Genomic DNA, 25,944 nt, shown 5'->3' with positions numbered 1-25,944 from the left:
TACGTCTGTATTTGATAGAACATACGATTAAAAACAAAAAAAGTAAAGTAAAGTAACTCCTAATGTCGTTCTCCACGAGTTTTGAGTCCCAATAGAGAGGTTGTTTTCAGGTTTTATCAAAGGTAGACCTCCATCCTTGCTGAGCATGAGAATCGAATCCATAACCTTTATTTTCAAAGACAAAGGCTCCAACAACTGACCCAACTCAGCTTGGTCTCTCCTCCGAAAACAATAAGCAGCCATAAGAAAACAATGTATAACTCATACACTATACGGTATATATATTAGTATATTACATAGATTCCTCCAATATAAAGATAAGGATGATTTAATAATATATTATTGATAAGAATTTGGAGATTTGAAAATTTCTTGCCAACTTAGTTTAGATCAATTCGATTTAATAGATTGTTTTTCATATACAGTATACATATATTCTATTTTATATTCTATACATTCTACTAGTTGTTATGCCCGTCCATTGGATGGTTAGTCTCAAATTAAAAAAAATCTTATACTAATTGTGAAACAAAAAGTGTATGACCATTATCACAATTTAATGAATACAAAAGCTAAAAAAGAACTATATGAAAATTAACACCATATAAGTATTGATTCCAGTTTATTTATTTATTTTTTTTCAACTTTAGTTAATTAAAAAGAGAAACAAAAAGTGTATGATCAATATTATAATTTAATCAACACGAAAGCTAAAGAAAAAACATATATTTATATAAATATTGATTCAAGTTTAACTATTTTTTTTAATTTTAGTTAAATAAAAAGAAAAAAAAAATAGATAGACAGATAGATAGGGGTTGGGTATTATAAAACAAGTATTAAAGTAAAACAAATAAGACATGATCTTGACCCTTGGATCATAGTTAAATTGATGCACGAAGATTCACGAAGCAATTGATGCACAATGATTTTCATGCTGCACGGTGATCTTCAGTGAAGAGAAACCTATAAGTTGTTGCTTTGGTCAGTGCACAAGTGAGAGAGGTACCGAGTAGGTACCCCGAACAATATGGGGAAAGAAACTAGTTAAGTCTCCCTTTTTGCACTGTATAACTGCAACAAAAACCTGTATTGAAAGCCTATAATAATAATAATAATAATAATAATAATAATAATAATAATAATAATAATAATAATAATAATAATAATAATAATAATAAAGATAATAATAATAATAATAATAATAATAATAATAATAATATAATAATAATAATAATAAAGATAATAATAATAATAATAATAATAATAATAATAATAATAATAATAATAATAATAATAATAATAAAGATAATAATAATAATAATAATAATAATAATAATAATAATAATAATATAATAATAAAGATAATAATAATAAAGATAATAATAATAATAAAGATAATAATAATAATAAAGATAATAATAATAATAATAATAATAATAATAATAATAATAATAATAATAATAATAAAGATAATAATAATAATAAAGATAATAATAATAATAAAGATAATAATAATAATAAAGATTTTTTTATAAGATTTTTTATTAAAGGCTGTTTTTTTAAAAAAAAAAAATATTAAAAAATAGAAGATTAATGAGGAGGGAGTATTAGGCTAAAAGAGGAGGATTAGGGGTGTCAATTGTACCCCCAACCATCTCTTTTAGTTATATTATACATTCTATAAATATAAATATAAGTAAATATAAATATATTTGTCAAAATAAATATGAAGATGCCACGTAAAAAAAATCCTACGTAGCAAAGTGTAAAGATAGTTTTGTGTTGATGTATATGGCTTTAAAAGAGCCAGGGATATGAGGAATGGGTTGGGTCAACGTCGCATAGGTGTATAATGGCGCTGAAAGTCTCCCCTTACCGGTTGGTTCTGCGTCATGGTTTGGGACTTCCTTGTCAACCTCGACATTAATTACCCTTTTTTATATATTTCGTTTTTAGTATTGTTTGTGTGTAGGTACATCAAAGAATAGTGTTCTACTTTCTGCAATCATAACGATTTAAAAACTAATATAATGTTAAAAGCTGATGTGTCAATGAGGTAGCCTTTTGAGTCATTATACGACGATACCTGATAACCTAACGCGTTAAGGTATTATAGACAAATGACCCACCAATATCGCTTCGGAGCCTTTGGTTTGACAGTTCTTGATTTTTACCTACATATCCTTACTTCAAAAACGTTTATAGAAACGTTCTTGTCATATATGTTGTACAAACACACTTTAGCTAAAAAACACGTAATTCTAATTTTAGCTAAGCCTACTTCGAAAAACACTTTAGAATAATAAGTGTTGTTTTAGAAACACAACGATTACGCCACCTTGTAAGGTTTAACACTAGACAATCACCCTTGACAAGCTACTTGCTACTCTACATTAATTCGGAATTTAACATCTGAATCTTAGTTTTTTGGTGAGGCAAAAGGTTAAACACCCCAAACCAGCGGTGGCATTCGGCATACCAGACTCACTCAGTTGTGGTTATGGGGATGCTGGGGTTTGAACCAAACGACTTTGTGCTATTTGTGACAAAGACGCCCCCGCCCGTTACAAACTGAGCTACACTGCATTGGAATTTGGATCTTAGTTCTAAGTTCTCTAGAGTTTTAATATTATTGAAGTGGTTATTGTTCTGCAACTAGCTGATTATTATAAAGATTATTCAAGCCCAATTGGTTTTGTTCAAATCCAAATTTTATTGTTGCTATGATATTCAAGCATAGAGCAACTCAAGGTATGCCCTAACATTTTTAACCAAGACAAACTTGCACACTGTTAGCAAATCAACTAGAGACTGCAAGATTACCCGAACCCCTAATTTATATCCATTGGATCCAACAATCACGTGCAATGTATTAACACAAATTCCGTAACAGCCAGGTTCACATTCATTTATTTATTCTGATTATTTCGCTAAATTACTAATAAGAGTTATACAGAAATGATGATAAGTAGACATTTAATGGTACTTTCTTTAAATATAGTATCGATGAAACAGTCTTTACTTTCGTGAAAGGCCTATAAGTTATAAACTGTCCATTTAAAAGAAGTTACAAAATGAAAGTAGACAACTTGTAACCATATTAAAGATGTGAATTACCTATTGTTGAAGCCAAACCCGAGCCAACATGTCAAGTTCATGACCCCCCCCCCCCCCCCCCATCCCCCCAAAAAAAAAAAAGACAAACTTGTAATGGTCATAAAGTGATGGTTTAATGACAATATTGATGTTAAGTTCTGTGTATCAATCCCAGTTGTTGCCTGGGACCTGCCTGATTTAGCATTTAAGAGTTAAACTACAATCACCAATGCCTCATAAATTGATGAAACAAGCGCACTGGCTTTTCTCGCAGTTCTAATGGGGTAATAAGTCCCTTTCTAATATCGTTTAACATGAAATCCAAGGAGGCAGTTTGACCCATTTACTTAACGAGCCAGCTTGCCGCTATGGGTTAAATGGATAACAAAAAAGTTAGATAAGAAGGAAGCAAGTCAATTGGGCAAACAGTTATCTTTAAGGAAATGTTATCGAATAATATAGTATTTTGTAACCATAACTCACTCTTCTTTTACAAAATATTTAGATTATTGACCAAACAAATGGTTTGGGTCTGTCCACCTAACATGGCTTATGCCAAAAGTTACATGTTTTACCCAAAACTGTTTGGTAAGTTTACGCAACCCGGTCTGTGTATTTCAATTACCCTTTGTGTATTTAGAACCTTGGTATTCATGGGGTTGAAAATTTTGATTTCTCAAGTGGTGATTACTATTTGGGAAGGAGCGGGGGGAAGGGATCCATAGAACCATCTCCTATAAAGAGTTAAGCACGGTTTCAGACAAGTTAAAGTTCAGCTCACCAGATTGTTACAGCAACTACACATAAAGTGTGAAAACAGGATGTTGGGTTACCATTCGCGGGTTGTTTTGGTTGATTAAGCGGATTTCTTCATGTTAAGTTTGTTTCTCTTTCCTTTTCTCCCAGTGATTTAAGGTTACATTGCAATGGGTCAATATATTGGTTTGACATTGATGCAAGTTCAAGCTGAAGTCTGCAGCCCAGAATTTCAAGTTTATCTGACAGTTGTTTATGCCTTCCACTGAAAGAAAAAACAACAGTTTTCAGTGTACAATATGAATGTGTTAAACTCAAATGTTACCTAGAAGGCAATATTTAACATTTTAGGACCCATGTTTAACCCGTTTGGACCCAACTATAACCTGTATGACTTATGTTACATGTAAGGAGAAGTTTAGAAGACTAATTTGGGCATACTCTTTGACTTACCTAATACCAAGATAAAGTCCTGTAAATCTTTCCTCTCATTTTTCTTTTACTGAAGCCAAGCCTCCACCAGATCCCTTGCCTAATACCTAGATACCTTAATCAATGAAACCTTTTAAATTACCTAGATGCTCAACAAACATTCACTGTGAATCATATCAAAGCAAAGATAATAGTATCTGCTTTCTAAAAGGGAAAAAAAGAACCCTCAATATTCCAAATTCCCAACTTTGCACACTTTAGACATTATTAAACTCACTATATAGTTATCTATGCTAGTAATGTCACTTGTGACAATCACACTAATAGACTTGCTCCATGGCAGATAATGTATGGAATCTCCTGATTTGGGCGCTAATTCTAAACATGTGCAAGTTTCAAACAAGGGTCGGAAGTTTCTCAGAATGGCTTATTGGCGATTTAGCGCACAGCATTTGCAGTGAACCAATATTAGAAACAAACAAGTTTCAAGAAACCTCTGAGCAATTATCTTAGGTGGATCATAAGACAACAAATATAATCAACAAAAGTAAGTTATACAATTATAACTTTTCCCATAATATGCTCAAAGTTTCAAGGGCCAAAGGCAATAGTAATACTTAACTTTTTTGGAACCGAACTTAAACCCATTTGGACCTGACACTAATACATATGACCTATGTTCAATGTAAGAGGGATGTTAGACTGTTAGAGTGGCTCATTCGGTTTGTATTGTCGTAGACATTACCAAAATAAACACAACAGCTAAAAGAACCTGTCCACACTAACCCTTATTTTGTAATTCTGCATCTGGATCACCAACGCAATTCCTATAAAATTTTCTTTTGTTTTATTAATTCTGTTTTACAGAATTTAAGCATCCACCCGATTTCTTGCATCTTACCTTTATACCTTATTCAGGTGAACTGTTTTCTTGACCTTAATGCTCAACAAACCTGCGGTCTGAATCATATTAACACACAATAACACTATCTGCTTCTGAAAAGAAAACAAAACTCTCACCATCCCCAGTGCGCTTCTGAACTTTAAACTGAAGGGTATTTAGTTAATACTTATGCTAGCAGTGTCGCTAAGTCGTGCAATCCCGCTAATACACTTTGTCCATGGCTAATGATGTATGCAATTGTCTGTTTTGCGTGCTAATCCTAGACATGGGCCCGTTTTGAGCATAGGTTGGGAATTTTCAGAATTATTGTTGTACTGTATCTATAGTAAACTGAAATTAAGAGATAAAAGTTTCAAGAAACCATCCGATATTATGAAATTTTCAGAATTAGGTATTTCATTATTAGCCAACAAAGACATAGTCAATAAAATAGACAATTATAAACTATAAACTCTCCCTTAATATGTTCAAATTTCTCAGGGCCAAATCAAAAGATCATTAGACCCAAATATAAGGTTCACAACTAAAGATTTCTTTGTAGAATACACAGATATTAACAACAAAATATGTAACCAATAAAGCAGATTAAATTAACAAAAACATCAATACCTAAACCGAGCCACTAGGATGCTTCGTGATCTTCTGCACAATCACAGTTCTCGCTCTCCTCACATCCCTACTACATTTATTCGAATGATCACTCAAATCATCAATCGTCTTAGCAAAATCATTAACCGTTTTCTTCATTTCCTCAACTGCCACTGCAACCGCCTCTTCCTCCTCTTCATTAACAGCAAACTGCACGTTCTGCACCAAACCCTCCATCTCAACCCCTAACTTATCAACCAAAGCCTTAATATTATCTAAATCCTTAATCGCGATAAAATTCCCCATTCTCATTGCATTAATCAACTCCCTTTGCCCTTTCAAACCCGTCTCATATTTCTTCCATAACGAGTTAACCCATTTCCCCATCGACCCTAACGGCACTACAGCCGCGGCTGCAAGTGCCGTCACCAACGGAGGTGCAGCCACAGCAGCCGCGACCACAGAACATATCAAAACAGTACTAAAAGTGATCACAAATATAACATTAGTCAACCGTCTCCACATAACCGCCCTTTTCAACTTCTTATCAACTTTCCTTTTTTGCACATTCAATTTTCTTAACATAGAAACCTGTTGCTTATAAACAGACTGAAACAACTCGAAAAACTGCGGCGAAAACGGGCTGTCTAAACTCTCAAACTGCTTAAACTGTTGAAGGGTATTTAAGTAATCCTTATCTTGATCAAATTTATTAAAGGCAATAGTTAAAAAAGATAAACTATGTCTAGCATTTTTTAAACAGTCTTCTAAAGATGTAATAAAATCTAGAGTTAATAAACTAAGGTCAAAGAAATCTTTAACTAAGGAAAATAATTCATCATTATTCCATATATCTTCTTTAGATTCTATCAAAATGTTTACAACTTCTTGGTTCATGTCAAGTAAACTTGTAGTGACTTCTTGGAGTGAATCTAGTGAAAGTGAACGTACTTCTACACCTACTGCAAGTGAGTTGATGACTCGGCTGGTTTTGTATTGGAGAGCTGAGTCAAATGATTGTAACTCGGGATCTGATCTGCATGCTTCTTGGTAAGATGTTAGATCAGGGGTTAGATGGAGTTTAGATAATGATGGGTTGTTTGATGATGATGATGATGATGATGAGATTGTGTTTTTGTGAGTGTTGATAGAATCTGGGGTGCTATGAATGCAGCCCATTTTGAGAGGTTTTGTGTGAAAATTAACTTGGAAATGAAATAATGAATGATGATATATGGGATATTTTTTTTGTTTTTGGAGATCCTGGGCTAAAGTGTTGAAATGTGAAGTCAACTTGTGTGGTGTTGAATTAGATTGAATAATTATTTGAATGTGATGTTGGAAGATGGTGTAGAAACTTCATAGCTAGTGACTTGGTCAATGAGGAAAGTGTTGATTATACTCGTACTATAGTAAAAGCTAGACAAATATCCCAATTGACTTCTAGCGACAAAAAAAAAAAATTTGTCCTAGCTAGTAACTTAAGGGTGTTTGGTTTGCAGAATTCGTTGAAATTCGAAAGAATTAGAATCTGAATTTTATTCCATATCTTGTTTGGTTGACATAATGTAATTCGAATTCCATCAATAACTTATTTGGTTCGTAAGAAATTAAATTGGAATCCTTTGAATTTTTCAAAATTCCTTAACAAATTGGATGAATAGTTTTGAATTCCAATGGAATTCACAATTTAACACTTTTAAAATTATTATTATGTTTTATTTAATAAATATTATATTTTTCTATTACTATTATTTATAATAATAATAATAATAAAATAATAATTATTAGTTATTTATTGTTATTGTATTATATTATAATAATATTTATTATTACTATTTATATTATATAATAACATAAAAATACAAATAATTATTATTAGTCAAAATAATTAGTATTTTATATAATAAAAATAATAATTATAATTAATAATAATAATTATTATATTTAAATAGTTAAATAATAATTATTATTACTATTATTATTATTATATTAATTTAATAGCAGTTATTATTAATATTTATAATAATTAATATTATCGCAAAAAAAATTACAACTAATATAAATAACAATTATTATTACAATTAATATTCTATAATAATAAAAATAATAATAATTAGTTATAATTATAACAAATATAATTATAATAATAATAGTTATTGATGTAAATAATACAATAAATTAATAACAATAATAACAATTAATTGATAAATAGTTATTTATTTTATAAATAATAATGTTAGATTGTAAAAATTTTATTATTTTATAAATAATTAAATAATAATATTTATTATTATTAGTTATTATTACTACTATTATTACTATATTAATTTAAATAGCAGTTATTATTAATATTTATAATAATTAATATTATCTCAAAAAAAATATTAATATAAATAACAATTATTATTACAATTAATATAATAATATAATAATAATAATAATAATTCGTTATAATTATAACAAATAAAATTATAATAATAATAATTATTGAGATAGATAATACAATAAATTAATAACAATAATAACAATTAATTGTTAAATAGTTATTTATTTTATAAAATAATAATGTTAGATTGCAAAAATTTTATTATTTTATAAATATACTTATTATATTATAATATTTTTTATTATTATATAAAGTTAATAATATTTTATACACATTTATAAAAAATAAATTTAAAATTTTTATAAAAACCCCTTCCATGACAGAACTAGAGAGCCAGTCATTTTCCCGCCCTGATAGAGAAGGAAGGGAAGGTAGCAGCAAAAAATTTTTTTAATTATTTTTACTATTATTATTTATATTATGAATTCCATTTCATTCCATTTGATTCCGGCCAACCAAACAAATGCAAATTATAATTCATTCAAATTCCAATTCCATCAGATTCCAATCAATTCAGTTTCCAATTCCTTCAAATTCCAATTCCTTTGACAGATTTCAATTCTTTCAAAAACATTCTGTGAAGCAAACGCCCCCTTAGTATTAGTAGCATTGTATATGTGTAATATAAAAGATAAAAATTATTTCTATATTCTTATAATTCTTTTTGATATTTGAGTTTGGTGATGACGATATAAAAAAGTTCAACAAATCATAGTATAACACTTGTTTTCAATGGCCTTAAGCGCTTAACAAGGAGGGTTACAAGAATGTTACAGTTAAAAATCTGAGTCATTGATTGTCGTAGACAACATTTATCCGTTTTAAAAAGGGTTAAGTCACTAAATAAACAATGTACTTTATCTCATTTACACGGTTGTCTATTGAACTGGATTATTAATGTGTCTCACCCATATACTTTTCAAATTTTTACATGGTTGACCAATTGTTGACTAAATGACCTGTTATAACAAGTTAAATATTATTATTTTTTTTTTCCAAAAATTCATCTATGAAAAACACCTAGCCATTGTCTTTTTCTTATTCGACAACGTGGGAAACCACCGCTACTGACAATCTCTTTTTCAGGCGGCGGTGGTCAACAAATCATGCCGATCAATCTAAACAAACACCTTCTACACCACCATTGTTAATAAATCTGGTCAATATCACCGGTGGTGGTGGTGCCGGTAATTATTAAGAGATTTGGTCATGGTGATAGTATAAATTTGTTGAGATCTACTATTACAAGATGTGAAAGAAGCAGATATGTTTATGAGAGATAAGCAAGAAGAAGATAACTTGCTATTATAAGTCATCAAGTTATCAGTTGGTCAACCATGTAAAAAATTGAAAAGTATATAGGTGATACACATCAATAATCCAGTTTAATGGACAACCATGTAAATGATGAAAAATATATTGTTCATTGAATGACTTAACCTTTTTGAAAACATATGTCAAGTCAGACATATTACTTTTTCATTAGTCTTTCTCAAGTTTAGAAAAATGTTTGGTATGTATATCTATGAACCTTCCTCACAATGACTTTTAGCAAAGTGACCATTTCAACTTGATATCATTTTTTATGCTAATCTTTAATCCTTAATTATTTCTAGTTAAGTGGCTACACAGCCTACACTTTCTTATGGTGTGTGTGTTTTTTTAAATTAATTTTGGCATAATTATATATTTAGGGTTTTTTGTATATTCATAGTTATATTTGTTTACTTAAATCTAATTCAAATCAAATAATCATAACTTTGTCTAAATTTTGAGTAAGCAATCTATGAGTTATACGTTTTAATATTTAACATTTAAAAGTTGATCGATTTATACTTACACAACTATTTTAGTATATTGTTACAACTTTTTATTTTTGGTTTCCATTAATTCTTAAAAGGGGAAAGGAATATGAGGCTGTTAGGCACCCAAGTTGGGTAAAAAACCCCTCACATACCTTTTTTTAAAAGGTAAAAATCATGGAGGGCCATGTATTTATTTAAAATATTAAAATATTAGTATGTGAGGGGTTTTTAACCCAAATTAGGTGCATAACAGCCTCATACTCACTTTTCCCTTCTTAAAAATTCCCAAATCTTGAAGCTACCTTATATTGTTTTTTTTTTTTCAAAAAAACGTCCAAATAACTAATTACACAACTACACACAAGACGTTGTAGGCTTGTAGCTACACAAACTGTACGTGTGTCACTTGAGTCGAACCACACAAAGGAAAGGAAATGGAATCATTTCCATTTCTCTGCCTCCAATTCCATCTCAACCTAAACCCTTGACAAATAAAAAGTAAAACCCTTATCTCCCCCTCAAATAAACCCCTCCAGATTCGGCTGGCATACAATCTCCAAAAATGGTCGGACCTTTAGTCCGTACACTTTTCTCCACAACAACAAGAAGAAAACTATCATCATCATCATCCGGCGGATTCTTGAGAAGATCTTTCCTGTCCACAGCAACAGCCTCTGCGGCGGATCCCGGCGGCGCGCTTGATCCTAACCGTCTAAGAAATGTGGCGGTGATTGCTCATGTAGATCATGGAAAGACAACCCTTATGGATCGTTTGCTTAGACAGTGTGGTGCTGATATTCCCCATGAACGTGCCCTTGATTCTAATCAGCTCGAGAAAGAACGTGGCATCACTATTGCCTCCAAGGTATTTTATATATATATATATATATTGTAAGCATTACTATAAGTTTGTTATCATTTTTATTTTTAATTCTGTTTTTATTGTTGCAGATAACTTCCATTTCATGGAAAGAAAATGAGTTAAACATGGTTGATACACCAGGACATGCAGATTTTGGCGGTGAGGTACGATATACGACGACGAGACTATGTATTAAACATCTTGAAAAAGCATACATTTTTGCTTGCAATTAGTCAATTATTATTTGAACCCATCTTCATACTCTCAGTTTCTGATAGATAGACTTGTCTTTAGGTGTTTTTTAATTGATTTTTTAAATTTTCGAATTGATTTATAGAATGGATTTGATATCTAATTTACTTGTTGTAAGAGACTTTTTACCCCCACTTCACATACACATCCAGACCTCTCTTTATTGATGATGAAAAAGAACCCATTTATGCCGTAGTGATAACGGTGTCATTGAAAAACTTTTCTTTTAGTAGTATCATTCACACACTGACACTTGTGTGAGAAAGCTTTGTATCGCAATGAACCTAATTTAAAAATTGTTGAAAGTGCTTTCTATTTTTGCAGTTGCTACAATTCTTGGTATTGTTTGATTTTTGCATTTTATTATTAGATTTAAATGGTTATCATTGCATGGTGTAGGTTGAGCGGGTTGTTGGCATGGTTGAGGGAGCCATATTAGTTGTGGATGCCGGTGAAGGCCCGCTTGCTCAGACAAAATTTGTTTTGGCTAAAGCCTTAAGATATGGGCTACGGCCGATATTACTAATGAACAAAGTAGATAGACCTTCAGGTACCTCTCTACTCGTTCCTTTTATTGTGTTAGCATCTCTTGTATTCCTGAATATTGAAAATTATTAATATTTATTTATTTTCTTTCATGTCCATTATCAACAGGTGTATTTAAATACTTTTGGTTAATTTAATTCTTTTAATTCTTTCATGCAGTTAGTGAGGAGAGGTGTGACGAAGTTGAGAGCTTAGTATTCGACCTCTTTGCAAACCTTGGTGCAACAGGTGTGCATATTTGGGGAAAAGGTTCCTTTGATTGGTAGTACTATACACTTGATTTCTTTCTGTTCTGAAAACATGTATGAAACTGATATTTCAGAGGAGCAACTTGACTTTCCGGTTCTATATGCTTCTGCTAAAGAAGGTTGGGCTTCACTCACATACACCAAGAATCCTCCTGATGATGCCAAGAATATGTCACCGCTGCTTGATGCAATAGTAACATATGTCCCCCCTCCAAAAGCAAGCCTTGATGAGCCTTTCCAAATGCTGGTTTGTTAATTCTTAGCGCCTAATGCATTCAATGCTTTTATGCTACATACATATATTTGATGCAAGAGTTTACATGCATACGTATTCTCTACATACTAGCATTGTACCTGCGCAAATGGCCAGAAGCAAATAATTCTTGGTGTTTTTTTCAATTTCTTTTTTTTTTTTTTTTTAATTTTATTTCTGCATTTTTGCGCGATCTCCCAGTGTTATTTTAAGAGATAGGGCCAGAGGTGCTTAGCGTTTATATTCAGCGTGGAATGAGGGTGATGTGGTGCATTATGATTATTGTGTTAAATCCTAATAATGGGGAAAAAAGGGGGGGGATGCTTTATCTTTCTTTATTTTTTTCTGTATGAGACTTAAAAGACAGCTTCATACTTCATATTATATTGATTGTATTATGGAAGAATAAAGGGAAGAAGGCAGTTTGCACGTGTATTATCGTGCCTTGTACATTTGTCTTTTGCTGAACTGAGAATGGTGCTATGTATGAATAACTTTGTTTGTTGTTCAGTTGTGTTCACTTTTCTCTATGTGAGTTTGAGATAGAGGATGAACTGTGGTTTCAGGTTTCTATGATGGCGAAGGATGATTATGTGGGGCGAATCTTAACTGGGCGTATTACGTCCGGTGTTATCCGCATCAATGATAAGATTCATGGACTACGTGACACTGATACCGGTGTTGTAAAAATTGAAGAAGGGAAAGTATGTGATCCTTCTTGTGCTTGATTACTTTTTGCACATTCCACTCTTATTTATTTTTATTTTTTGCTCTTTTCTTTTTATCTTCCTTCTTTAGCAGATTCATTGTGAAATACTTTGATATGCATTTAAGTAATGATTTTGGTGCAAGTCATATAGTCTTGATATTATAATGTTTCCACATCTACAACAAGTGAATGAAAGGAAATGCCAGTTCTGCTTATTTAATTTGAATGACTTTAATAGAGATGGCAATAGTGGGATAGATAAAATGTAAAAACGTGATCATTTTTATCACGGGCTTTGATTCCCCCCCCCCCCCCCCCCCCCCCCCCCCCTTATTTTTTAACCTTTTAAGTTAGTATCCATTAATGTTGATTACAAAAAAGTATTAGCTTTCAATCTCCCAATAATGATATGAGTTAAGGTGGTCATATGGATTAATGTTGCCTTTGGTAAACCGATAATCATGCATTCCATTTTATTTGTTCACTCCGTTTGGCTATTTTGATAAGACCTACTTACTATTCAGTTTGTACCATTAGTTAGTAATTGGGTTTGAAGCATTAAGTAAAACCATGTGATAAACCTACAATAGAACAGGGAAAATTAAAGTTCAAAATCTGTGGTCTTGAACTCTAGTTATGTAATGTTAGCCTACTAAGTAGGCTAACATTCCTACTATAAGACCTGGTGAGATAATAACTTAATCAACTAGTATTTTGGTCACCCGATTGGCGTATCAGAAGTAACCATTACCATCTTTATGCCTGAATATAACTAGTGGTGATATAACATTCTTTGTAATAGCTGAATACTGTTTGTCGCTTCTGATTTTGGTTGATTTATCCCTGTATATATCTTAGGTTGTGAAGCTAAGGAAAAACAAAGGGATGATTTCATTTGATGTCGATAGTGCCGGTGCTGGCGATATAATATCAATTGCGGGGTTGAAGAGTCCATCAATTGGGCACACAGTTGCTAGTGTTGAGGTATTAGACATTTAGACTTGAACTTAAATTCTAGTAGCCCCGTCAGCCAAACTCAAACATAAAGAGTTTCCAAAATACATATAGAAATCATGGTTTAGCAATTAGCCATGCTGTTATAAAGCAAGCTATCACCTTTAAATTCAGATTTATCTTGATAGATATGGTCCAGTGGATTTGATTTTGTTATTTTTCCCATCTCTAATCTCCATGTACCCTAGTATTTCCAGCAGTTTTAATGATCTGTAAATCTGCCGCTGTGCATTTTTCGTACACCGATGAACGCTATAAGATGCAAATACCAATATGGATTAGAGATACCTTCTAAAGGACCTTTTTATTGCATTTGTACTTTAATGTTTTGAGACGTAGCCTCTCCTATAACTAGGTTCCTCTTTGTGGCTGAACATATCAACAGCCAGGAATCGTAGGGTGAGAAATATAAATGTAGGCTATGTAAGAAATATAAAACTGCAAAGGAGCCAAGATCTGCTTCGTTATTTATATGTAACATAGCTATATAAATAGTGATTGTAAGACTGAATAAAAATCAATAACTTATATTGAGCAGGTTTTTTTTCTGATATTAATATGTTGATTTTTTAACTGAAATTATCTGCCAGGTCATGACGGCCTTGCCCACCGTTGAGTTGGATCCTCCCACCATTTCAATGACTTTTGGTGTAAATGACTCTCCATTAGCTGGTCTTGATGGTACTCAAGTAAGAACAATACCTTTTCTTTTGGTAGTATGTATTAATCTAGTTAAGTTCACTAACTATGCATAGTCAAATCCTTGTCACCGCATTAATAACTATTACTTGTCATTGTCCTAAGATATCTCACAGAGAGTCCAGTTCATCGATCCTTTTCTCTTTGCACTTCTACATTCAAAATTAGGCATAATGACATTTTCAATTAGTTCAATCAGCTTAACTAGGGTTGAATTAGAAACCTGAGAATATACTTTCTTCAGTTAGGCCAGATCAGAACTTCACTTCAAACTATAGGAAATTACGATAATATTGTTGGGTTGTTGCATATGATACATTGTGGTAGGTGAATGTGTGGATGTATGCGCCATATTAAGATAGTATTTGTTTCTATATTATTAGATTCCATAGTATTAGTTTCCTAGTATTAGGTTAATAGACTCTATAAATACAACTTCTTGTAATCCCCATAATTTCAATTCAATACACTAACCTACAAGGTTTATCATTAAAATGTTACTCGGTTTTTTTAACTTATTCTACCTATCTACATGATGTTTCTTTCAAACCAAAATCATGGGTATACTTTGTCCAAATTTATATCCGTTTCATGTTTATAATTCTTAGTCGTCTGCTGCATGCCTGCATATGATAATTCTAGTCATATCACTTGCAAATGTAAAATAGGCTAGACAAGATCAACCCGCCAGGCCGCCATAAGATGTTGACTTCTGTAGCATTGCAAGCATAGGTGGTATCAATTTACAACAGTTTCTTATCTCTCATGATCTTCATATAATTGTAGTTAACTGGAGGAAAGATTGGTGATCGCCTATTGGCTGAAGCTGAAACAAATTTAGCCATAAACGTAATTCCTGGTTTAGCAGAATCATATGAGGTTCAAGGCAGGGGAGAACTTCAGTTAGGTGATATTTTTAACTTATTATGTTCTTCACATATTTTAAGAGGCATTATGTATACTGACTTCCTTCAATGCGTATGTATATGTGATTGAACTAGGTATCTTGCTTGAAAATATGAGGCGTGAGAAATTTGAGCTTTCTGTCTCGCCACCACGAGTTATGTAGGTCTTCTTACTTGGTATTTACTATAGGGGTTATCAAAATTGCTTATTGCTTTATTGAGTTATGGTATGGTAGATCAGCAGTTGTGTGTGCTTTGACATAAGTGCACTACTTTTGATATTTGCTTGATTGAAAGTGAAGTGAAGTAGTTTGGAGTTCCTTTATCAAACTACTTATCCGATTCTGATTATCTCTTATTTGAGAATCTTTGATAAGTAGAAGAGCCGAATACTCAAACCGCCACCACTGTAAAAATGAGTCTGGCTCAGTCCAGCTATATCTCTTTGAACCATCATCGGATCAATCTTTTGGCTTTACGCATTTCAGCGGAGAAAATTACTTGTCCTTCCGGTTATGTTATACAAATAAGACTGGGCTCCCGCTAGGCGTACCACTAAATGCTATTCTGAATATATACTAGGATAATATATTTAAGTATGAATTTACACCGAATAAAATGCATAAACATCGTAACAAAGTAATGGAGAGATGATATGTGACTATTATTGTATAAAGTCAGTTTAGGAATATATTATGTTTTTAAGATTCAAAGTATATCAGAGAAACTTTAAGCTCTAATTGCATGTGCATGCTATTTATTGGTACTACTTCGAGGCAGAAGATGCAGACTTTTTTTTTTGAACAAATGTGTATGAACTTTTTTACATCGTCTGTTTGTACAGATAAAGCTGTTCTACTACTTCATTTTACTCAGAATATATAATAAGGATAATATAGGAAACCGAAAGTATGAATTTTACTCCGAAGATATATATATATATATATTTAAGATACCGACATTAAGATCTAAACGGACACACGGACACTCTCTTTATACTACTTCAAGGCTAAAGGGTCAAATGTGTCTGATCATTCCTAAATCGTCCTTTCATTCGGACTAAGCTGAAGGGCTCCGACCCTTCTTACAATTTCTATTCCTTCTTACAAATCTGTTTTCTTGATATTTCTGATCCATATATCATCAATTAAAAATGCTTTTTTTATTTCCAACTTCTATAACACTTACTAAGAAAAAGCTATATCTTGATAACTTCATGTGAAGTACTTCAAATATCAAGACTTTTCAAATAATTAATGTGTCAATATTATGTTAGTTCTAGGAGCAAGCTTATTAGTTTGCCTATTGTGTCAGGTACAAAATCGAGAATGGTGTGAAGTTAGAGCCAATTGAGGAAGTAACTATTGAGGTGACAGAGCGAATATATTCGTAGATTTAGTGCACACTGTCAGTTATGATATGAGCTCTTCAGGTGTTATCTTATACATTTAACTTCAGGTGAATGAAGAACATGTAGGGCTGGTAATGGAAGCACTTTCTCACAGGCGTGGTGAGGTCACCGACATGGGTCCTGTCCCCGGAAACTTTGGCAGAACTAGAATGACATTAACTTGTCCCTCTCGGTCAGCGCTTCTCTTTTTCTGGATCTATTTTTGTGTGGTTTATTTTTGCATGTTCTTTTATCTAGGGTACTTAATTTTGAGATAATCAGTGATGGAACTTGAGCAGTTTGTTTAGGGGGGCGAAAGTTGAAGTAAAAATGATTAGCTTATATATAAAAGACACATTGCCATCAAATATATAATTAACCGCCTAATGATTTTTGATCAATGGTAACAAAAACATTGAGTTTAACATATAAAATATGTTTAGAGATTTATATATTTAATCAGTAGGTATCTAAGACAAATGTTAGAAAAGAAAAATGTTAGAAAAGAAAAATGAAACAACATGATTTGTGTGAATTAATAATTAAAAAATAATAGAGTTAATCAAAAAATACAATTGAGTTATGTTTATAATATATGAGAAACTGTTAAAATAGAGTAAAATTGAATGAAAGAGAAGAAAATAAGATGTGGACTACTCCTAATATTATGAGGATTTAAAAAAGATAGAAAGAAAATAAGCTGTGTGGTACTCTATTATAGGAGGAAGTATAAAAGAAAATGGCTAGTAGTAGGCTTCGTACCCAAGATTCCACCCTATATTTACTACATGTCTTAAAACCAACTGAGCTAGAAAGTAGTTGTGCGTTTTTTTCTAAACATATAGTATATACACACTAGCAAGAAAAGCTTTTGAGGGGGCTAGCGCCCCTCCCTGTCCCTATTAAGATCCGTCCATGGAGATAATAGACATAGGATGTACTTTTGAAAGATTTATCTACTTAGATTTATGAAAATTACTTTGGTATACACTCACATTGACTCATATACTGAGAAAAAAGCTGATTTTTCGTCAACATATATATGTCAAAATTGTTATTTTTGACTCTCAAAGGCTCATAGCCATACAGGACTACTTTGGTAACGTCAAGTAACCAATAGCATCACAAATTCATATACTGACTTGTAAACTGAAACTGGATGTATTGTCCATTAATGTTACTTCTAGAAACCGTGGTTTTACTATATTAGTTAGTTTGGGCTGCAATAGAGAACTAACTCTAATATAATATTAAGAATCTTATGGCATTTAGAGGTACTTTGTGCCATATTTAATACTAATGCTCAATTTGACACTTCAGGGGACTCGTTGGTTACAGAAGCGTCTTCAGTAGTGACACCCGGGGCACAGGATTTATGCACCGTGCATTCATGGGTACGCTCATGTTAAGTCTTCAACATTTAAAACAAGTTTGATGTTTTATGACCCTTCCTTGTGGATAAACTAAAGGAAACTCATTATTATTTCAGTGTCAATATTAGTGTCCACTATAGATCAAATAAAGAAAACTTATTACCATCTCAGTCTCAATTTAAGTGTCCGCTTCTGATTTTGTTTGTCCCAAATTAAGGGCCCAATTCTAAATGTTATACACTAACTATATAATGTTACCCTTAATTCACTTTTACAGAGAATTGAATCATGGGAGTCTATATTATCATCTTTTTTCTATACAATGCAATGATTACACATTTTCTTAAACTTTTTTTTTTTTGCTGTTGTGGGCACTTATGTTTGCGATGGAGAGAAGTATAATAAATGAATAATTCACCTAGTCAAAGTAGTGGTTCTTTGGGGAACGTTATACTTATGCTATAAGCATAAGTTCTAGGTTACAAATACTTTGCTTGAATTGCGGCACTTTGCGTGTCGTACCCCTAACTTGTTTGTTAGACATCACTGAAGTTGTGTTTTTTCTTGTTAACCATCAATTTACAGCATATGAAAAATATCGAGGTCCTCTTGGAAACGTCAGGAAAGGAGTTTTGGTAATATCACTTGAAACCCTAATCTGTACTGAAGCTTCTTCAATCTATTCCATGTGTAAAGCAAGAAGCCGTGAATTAGTTCTATATATTATTAATGAACTGGAGTGGATATGCTCATCATGAGCTTTTACTTTACATTTTGAACAAGTATAAATTAGTTTTCATTTGTATAGTTGTGAAACACTATAAAAATTGATTTTAACATTAAAAGCCATTGAGATGATTTAAGAGTTCTTAAAAGTGGATGATATGCATACATTTATAAATCTTTTTTTTTTTGCTTGCCCAGTTCTAGTTTTTTGGAGGTGTCTATATCGATAAATTGAAGGTGACATTCAACCAGTGAAACTTTTCTCTTTCACCTGATATATTTTTAACGTGATTCTTTTGATTTGAAGCTTTCATGTGATAAAAGAAATAAAAAGTACTTTGCTTCTGATTAATAATACCTGTTTTCGGTTTAGCCTGTTGTAATGGTGGTATAGAAATGAAAAAATCATTGAGTATACAATTTAGGCCCAGAATTTAATTCAATATCATATTTTGTATTTTGGTGAGACCTCATAATCAGATTACAAGTTAATATTGAATAAAAATAAAACTTGGAAAGGCAAGTATGTAGCTTATGGTTATGTGGTGATTGAACAGGTATCATGTGCTCGCGGTACAATAACATCTTATGCATTAATGAGTTTGGAACCACGCGGAACACTTTTTGTTAGTCCTGGAGTAGAGGTAACTACAAACCCGACTCTCCATGCTCTTATGCCCCGGTAGACAATATTAACGTGCAGCTACCTTAACGGCATGGTTAGGGTCAAGTAATGTATTTGATGGATATGATAGGTGTAGAATTTTGGGAGTAGAGGTAACTACAAACCCGACCTTTGATGGGATTGGGTACTTGACCATTTACTTATTATAATGAGTCCATTAGGGTTCATTATTTAAATGGGTAACAGTTCAATCAGGTGAGAGTCGCCTAAAGTCTATTTTCAATGCATAATCGTTTATTTAAAACTTTGATTTTGCAGTAGCACTGTTCTTATAAAAACTAACATATTTATAAAGCCATGGAAAATAGCGAATTGGTTCAATCCAATCTAAACTGGATGTTTTTTTGCTAATGATCTAAATCTGGCCAACCTGTTTTGATCTGCTGCCCAACCTACCCATCTTGCTATCTCTTTATTTTACTGTTGCTTAACCTTCTTTGTGATCAACGCAGACATATGATGGCATGATTGTCGGTGAACACTCACGCGATACGGATCTTGATGTAAGGAGATTTATGCTTACTCTTACTTGGTATTATGGCATCTCTTATTGTTCTAGGGAGTTAATAAGTGGAGGCTTTGTAATAGGTTAATCCGGTACGCAATAAGGCACTTACGAATATAAGATCGGCTGGAAATGATGAGAATGTGAAACTGTCTCCCCCTCGTCGAGTATGCCATTTTCCCTCATTTTATTAAATCTTGGTTATATTGTTTTTGATACTGTTTAATATGTTATATTAAATTCATCAACGTATTAAAGTGTTGTCCTCTCCGTCCAACTTACTATTAAGAAACATTGCTTTTCAAGTTTCATACACGTTGGAAAGTTTAGTGAGTGTTTGCTGCACATCGTGCTAAAGTTGAACTGTTAAGAAATCAATTGTGTTTTTTGGCCTGCATCAGTCTCGCATTGAATTTAAATTTTATTTTACCGAATATGGAAAATGCAACTCTATGAATCTAATTTTTACCTAGTCCCAGATGTGCAAGATTTTCTGGTGGAATGAGCCACAGTGGGTGTCACCCAGGGGTTGCTAAATATGCGTCTGGGCTGGTTATGGCCTTGTGAGTCGAAAGGAATAGCAATTTGTGTGGGTTCTTGCACTTGCCGTTGGCCAAATGTTTTTATTTTTTATTTTTTACAAAAATGGTTTGTGTGTCAAGTATGATTACCAATTAATGTATATTTAAAGAAAGTGCATCGATTATGCTCATTTAGGAAGTTTTATGCATTGAAAATACACTCAGGTGAACTTGCAACTTCTTTGACCTTTCGATATACTTGTACCGTTTTCTTTATGGTTAAAATTGTCATGTAATGTAGTCTGACTCAACTCACGTTTAAGTAACCGGGTAGAAATTCCAATCTACTATTGCCAGTTTGTGTTTTTGTTGGATTTTATTAATCTATATGTTATTCTATTAATTCAGATGACACTTGAAGAAGCTATAGGCTACGTGGCATCTGATGAGTTAATTGAGGTCAGTTTAATACCTTTCCATATGGGAAGTGATATTCATACCACCATTTTTTATGATTGTACCACAATGTACAAATTATATAATTGACTGTACAAACCGGCAATACACAGTTGTAGTACATCCATCAAAATAAATGATACGAATATCACTTCCTTTTCCATATAGACATGACATTCCCAATCTATATAACCTCTCCAATAAGAGAGGGATAGGCGTGAATATGTATTTATTTTAATCCTTCATTGCAAAGTTAGATGATGAATGAGATATATAGATGGTGGTAAAATGGGATATATTTCATTTGTGTTATTAGGTTTTCAAGTAAATAGTGGGTCAAATATATCCTAAAGGGTTGAATTTAAATTTCATTTGTGTGATTAGTTTTTAAATAAATTGATCTAGGGGGGTTTTATGCATTACTTTAGACACTTTGACTTGTTTTCTGTTTTGCTATTTTTCATTTCACTCCTAAATAAATGTGAATCTAATTGAGCTGTTTATAAGTACATCGATCGATAGTGCCACCTGAAATCTGATGGCTAATTTGTTTTTGATTAATAACAGTTGTATTGACTACCCATGAATCAACTACAGTGACACGATCTTTAAAAACATTAAAATTATTTTGTTTATAGTTTTTAGTGGCTGGTATTGATCATCTTATTATTTTGAAGGCTTTAAATTGTTCATGAAGTTTGCTATAGGTTTTCCTGAATTTTGAATTGATCATTTCGTATGTGTGCATTATGTAGGTTACACCTCTTAATATTCGGTTAAGAAAGAGATACTTGGACTCTAACAAGCGTAAAACAATGAGTAAAAAGCCGAAGGAGTGAAGCCATATATTGCGATGAGATACATGAAATGTAACATTTAAGGCATATCATACGGTACAATTTTGACACACGCTGCTTGTCGAGAAGAGACTCCTGTTTGGATTATGGTCAATTTTTTACTAGAGTCGTACATTTCGAGAACATATAATCATTCTTGGCAATAATAATGCAGCAAGAAGATTCTTGATTCTGTTAAAAATTAGATATATATTCATATACATGTAGTTGTGACATATGGCAGCATCAATTGATAGTGTGCTATTTATTTCAGCAATCTGATTGCTGCGGCTTGTTACTAATAATTGATGCAATGTTCAGCGTTCTTTTTACCAATATTGATGTTTTCCTAATAATACGGGTAACAATCTTAAGCAATTGTTGATAATGATTTTTGAATTGTTTCAAGATTCCATGTAGCTCCGAAAGAGTAATTCTAAGTTTACAAACCTTTTACAAACTTAATATCCACCAATTAAACCACTTCTATGTGTTCTCTCTCTTCTTTCCATCTCTTGTTTAATTGGACCACTACATATGCCACTTAAGTTTAATTTGTTTGCCATCCTAGCATGGCTCATTCACGTTAACGACAACCCTTATAGTTAGCATTTTCCTTAAATATATCGTCAATTCGTTATAAATCCCTTCACAGTGGCAAGTTTCGCATCAAGAACTTATAGTTGCATGCCATTTTGTGTCAAAATACACAAACTCGCGTCGATTACATCTTGTTAAACCGTGCTTGCAGTGTAGCTACTTTGGCCACCTTCCTTACCAAATACATTCTTCTTATTGTTCAATGTATGATGGTTGCATTGTATGAAGAGCCACTCAGATTGCAAATCATTGAAAGCCAAATTTGAATGCTTGATATCCTGAGACATGGTATCAATCTTGAAACAACGTAAGCATTTGTTAGTACAATGAACCTCGTTTCTTGTTACAACCAAACGAACTCCAATGTTGTTGGATGATACCACAAAACCTTGCATAAAAGATCTTAAGATCCTTTGGCTCTTCTAACTATAATTTTGTGCCAATTTGTTGGCACCTTTGGAAGTTGCCACGAACCCAGCCCTCAATTGTTGTTCCAAGTTTAACCTTTTTATGTTGTTATCAATGACAAATAAATTAAGGATATTAACAAATTCTTAACGGGGGACAATCAAATAAGAATAGTTTTAAAATAAGAACGGTGAGAACACTTAAAAAACATCATTTTGATGCATTAAAAGTCCATAAAACTAACATAAGTCTTAACTAATTATCATTATTTAAGTGTATATATAAGAACATATTGAACCGTCAAAATCGAGAAAATCACGTTTTTTGTTGGATGCATCATTTTGATGAATATGCATCCAAGATGGATGCACAAAACAAAAAACGTGATTTTTTCGATTTTGACGGATCAATGTGTTGTTAAACACTTAAATAATGATAATTAGTTAAACACTATGTTAGTTTTATGGACTTTTAATGCATCAAAATGATGTTTTTTAAGTATTCTCACCGTTTTTATTTTAAGACTGTTCTCATCGGAATGTTACCCTTTTTAATGTAAGAATATAAATTAATTAAAATGAGAATATTACATTATAGTGAAATATATATATTTTTGTCTTTTTAATATGATCCATTTCGCATGAAGACTTTAGACTAATTGTCTTTTGATAACATTATTATCAACATTCAACATATATTTAGTGCTAGTTTTGTTTTATTGACACAATTATAAAACCTTTGAGAGCTTATTGAGAGAAAAAAAATGCTAGTAGATATTCAGTAATGATACATAATCCTAAAATATATATCACAAACTAAAATTGTTTTTCCAGGTAATTTACTCCAACGAACGTTCAAACGGTTAGTTGTATATTTAACTTTCGGCTATTAATTTTTAGCTCCAAAAGTATAAAAATAAAATTATATTCAAGTTATTTAAAATTAAGAAAGGGGAAAACAAAACATGTATAGTGATCAACTCTTTGTTTCATGTAAATGTCGGGATCAAGCTAATTAATTACTTAATGCAGTTAATTGGGTTCTTAAATATTTCGTCAATATTAGTAAACTATCCTTGGTATGTCTCCCCTTTGTACACACTTGAAATCTCTATATTTCTGAAATGTTTCCTTGATTTCCACACAAATCAGAATTTGTCTTTAATTTAGATTTTAACTTAACAATTATTTAAGTTACTCATAAGATAATCAGTGGCCAATAAATAAGTCAACCAATAGTCCCCACAATAACAACCTTGATTTGATTTGTTGCATCAAGACTACTTTAATTAGTCCATAGCTTTTAACCATATGATGGATTTGGAACTCAATTAAAATGTATTGATATATCTTTTATTTTTGACGCTTGGTTTAAACCCAAAATCCCATATTAAAATGTTTAGTGGTAAAATTAGGTTGGTCTTTTAAGGGTGAAAATACATATATGGAAGACTAGAATTCTTAGGTTCGAATCTTAAGGGCCAAAAAATATATCCCTTGTGACAACGGAGCTAGGTTCACAATCGCCGACTTCAGGCTACTCGCAAAGCAAGTGTCGCCCTGAAGTTTTTCGGCTTTCCAAAACGGGCCGGCTACAAAGAAAATTAAATTTTTTTTAGTTTGACTATTACTTCCATTTACTATCTACCAGCTTGGCTATATTGATATAGTCACGATTCTAGCTTACAACCGGCATCAATTGCAAGGATAAATCTATACTATATTATAAATCAGATTTTCTTTAGATTTTCAATATTGAACTTGAAATTTTCAATATTGATTTTAACTACTTCCCCAAAATGCTCCTCCTATCTATTCTATATTTATCTAAAATAACTATAATATTTTTTCTCTCTCCTCAAATCTCAATCAATTATCTTTTTTCTCTCTCCTCCATAAATCATTTATTACCCCAATTCATTCAAAATCTTTTATCTCAAAAACCGTACATCGATAAATTATAAAAATTGTATGGGTGTTCTTAAAATTTCATGCTCTTTCATTAGAAATGTCATTCGATATACTTTCGACAAATTTTTAAATCTGAGGGCGGAGCCCGTACGGCTAAGGCATTTGACTATCATACTCTATGACATATCAACTCCTATTACTTATCATACTCTATGACCTAGGTATCACCCACCATTTCACCGCCGCAACGCGCAGGTACTTGCTCTCGTGTTAACTAAAAACATGATCCCCGACCACGTAATATGAACCATAACGATCATTGTTGCACCGTGCTAAATGGGATCGAAACCATGTCACCAAGTTTAAACTCGGACGATCGATCATTCGATTCGATCATATAGTCGATATAATATTTAGCATTAGTGAATATAAATGTGATTAAAGACATGTCTAATTATCTAATCCATTCAACATATATACAAATTTTTCTCTTTTATTTTTCTTCTTCATTTACTTTAACATTCCTCTTTCTATATATCATTGTTTAGAAATGTAATTTTTCTTAATCTTAGTGATCAGCTATATTTTAATTTTTAAGTGATTGTGAGAAAAAGTTGGTTGTCCTACTAGCTACGAAAACACAAAAGGAACAACATAAAGAATATATACTCCATGCCAACAAATTTACTATCAATATACAAAAGAGTGTCAAAACTAAAAAAGACACTATCAGATAAAATGTAGGGTACTCCTTTGTCTGCTTCAACGCAAAATGCCAACTCTTTTTTATAATAGAAACTTATAATCATATTATTTACTCCGTATAACATTATTTTAATTCTCTTAATAAGTGAAGTTTGACCCAAATATCAAAAAGACAAAGTATGATATCAGATTTTCTTTTGTAAAGAAACAGGGGAGTTGTACAATGTACGGGCTTTAGAATATAATATTTAATAATTGGACACGGCTACCCTTTCACTATTGTCTATATAAGAAGGGTGACTTTGACCATTTATTTGATATCACTATCCTGCATTTGTGCTATCGTTTCTCAAAGTAAATTAATAGAT

The 25,944-nt window shown here is 32.0% G+C and overlaps 2 protein-coding genes across 3 annotated transcripts; one reads left to right on the top strand and one right to left on the bottom strand.

Moving 5' to 3' along the window:
* Nucleotides 1–3,817: 3,817 nt before the first annotated feature.
* LOC122590084 (UPF0496 protein At4g34320-like) lies at nt 3,818–7,067 on the bottom strand. Of its 2 annotated transcripts, XR_006322398.1 has the most exons (3): nt 5,801–7,067; nt 4,309–4,402; nt 3,818–4,120 (listed from the first exon to the last, which is right to left on the bottom strand). XR_006322398.1 is itself a non-coding variant. In XM_043762416.1 (2 exons), the coding sequence occupies exon 1, from the start codon at nt 6,956–6,958 to the stop codon at nt 5,801–5,803; it is 1,158 nt and encodes a 385-aa protein (XP_043618351.1). In that variant the 5' UTR covers nt 6,959–7,067; the 3' UTR covers nt 3,818–4,120. The 2 variants fall into 2 exon arrangements, 1 of the variants encoding a protein (XP_043618351.1); XM_043762416.1 differs by lacking the exon at nt 4,309–4,402.
* Nucleotides 7,068–10,384: 3,317 nt separating this feature from the next.
* LOC122588666 (50S ribosomal subunit assembly factor BipA) lies at nt 10,385–22,289 on the top strand. Its single transcript, XM_043760826.1, has 19 exons — nt 10,385–10,838; nt 10,925–10,999; nt 11,487–11,637; nt 11,793–11,861; nt 11,956–12,128; nt 12,701–12,838; nt 13,702–13,827; nt 14,448–14,546; nt 15,343–15,463; nt 15,558–15,621; nt 16,776–16,830; nt 16,920–17,044; nt 18,172–18,245; nt 18,810–18,859; nt 19,508–19,594; nt 20,088–20,138; nt 20,224–20,307; nt 21,070–21,120; nt 21,873–22,289. The coding sequence occupies exons 1-19, from the start codon at nt 10,536–10,538 to the stop codon at nt 21,954–21,956; spliced, it is 1,980 nt and encodes a 659-aa protein (XP_043616761.1). The 5' UTR covers nt 10,385–10,535; the 3' UTR covers nt 21,957–22,289.
* Nucleotides 22,290–25,944: the final 3,655 nt, after the last annotated feature.

Source organism: Erigeron canadensis, chromosome 2, assembly GCF_010389155.1.
Source record: "Erigeron canadensis isolate Cc75 chromosome 2, C_canadensis_v1, whole genome shotgun sequence".
Lineage (NCBI taxonomy): Eukaryota > Viridiplantae > Streptophyta > Magnoliopsida > Asterales > Asteraceae > Erigeron > Erigeron canadensis.
This window is presented reverse-complemented; position numbering and strand designations above follow the sequence as displayed.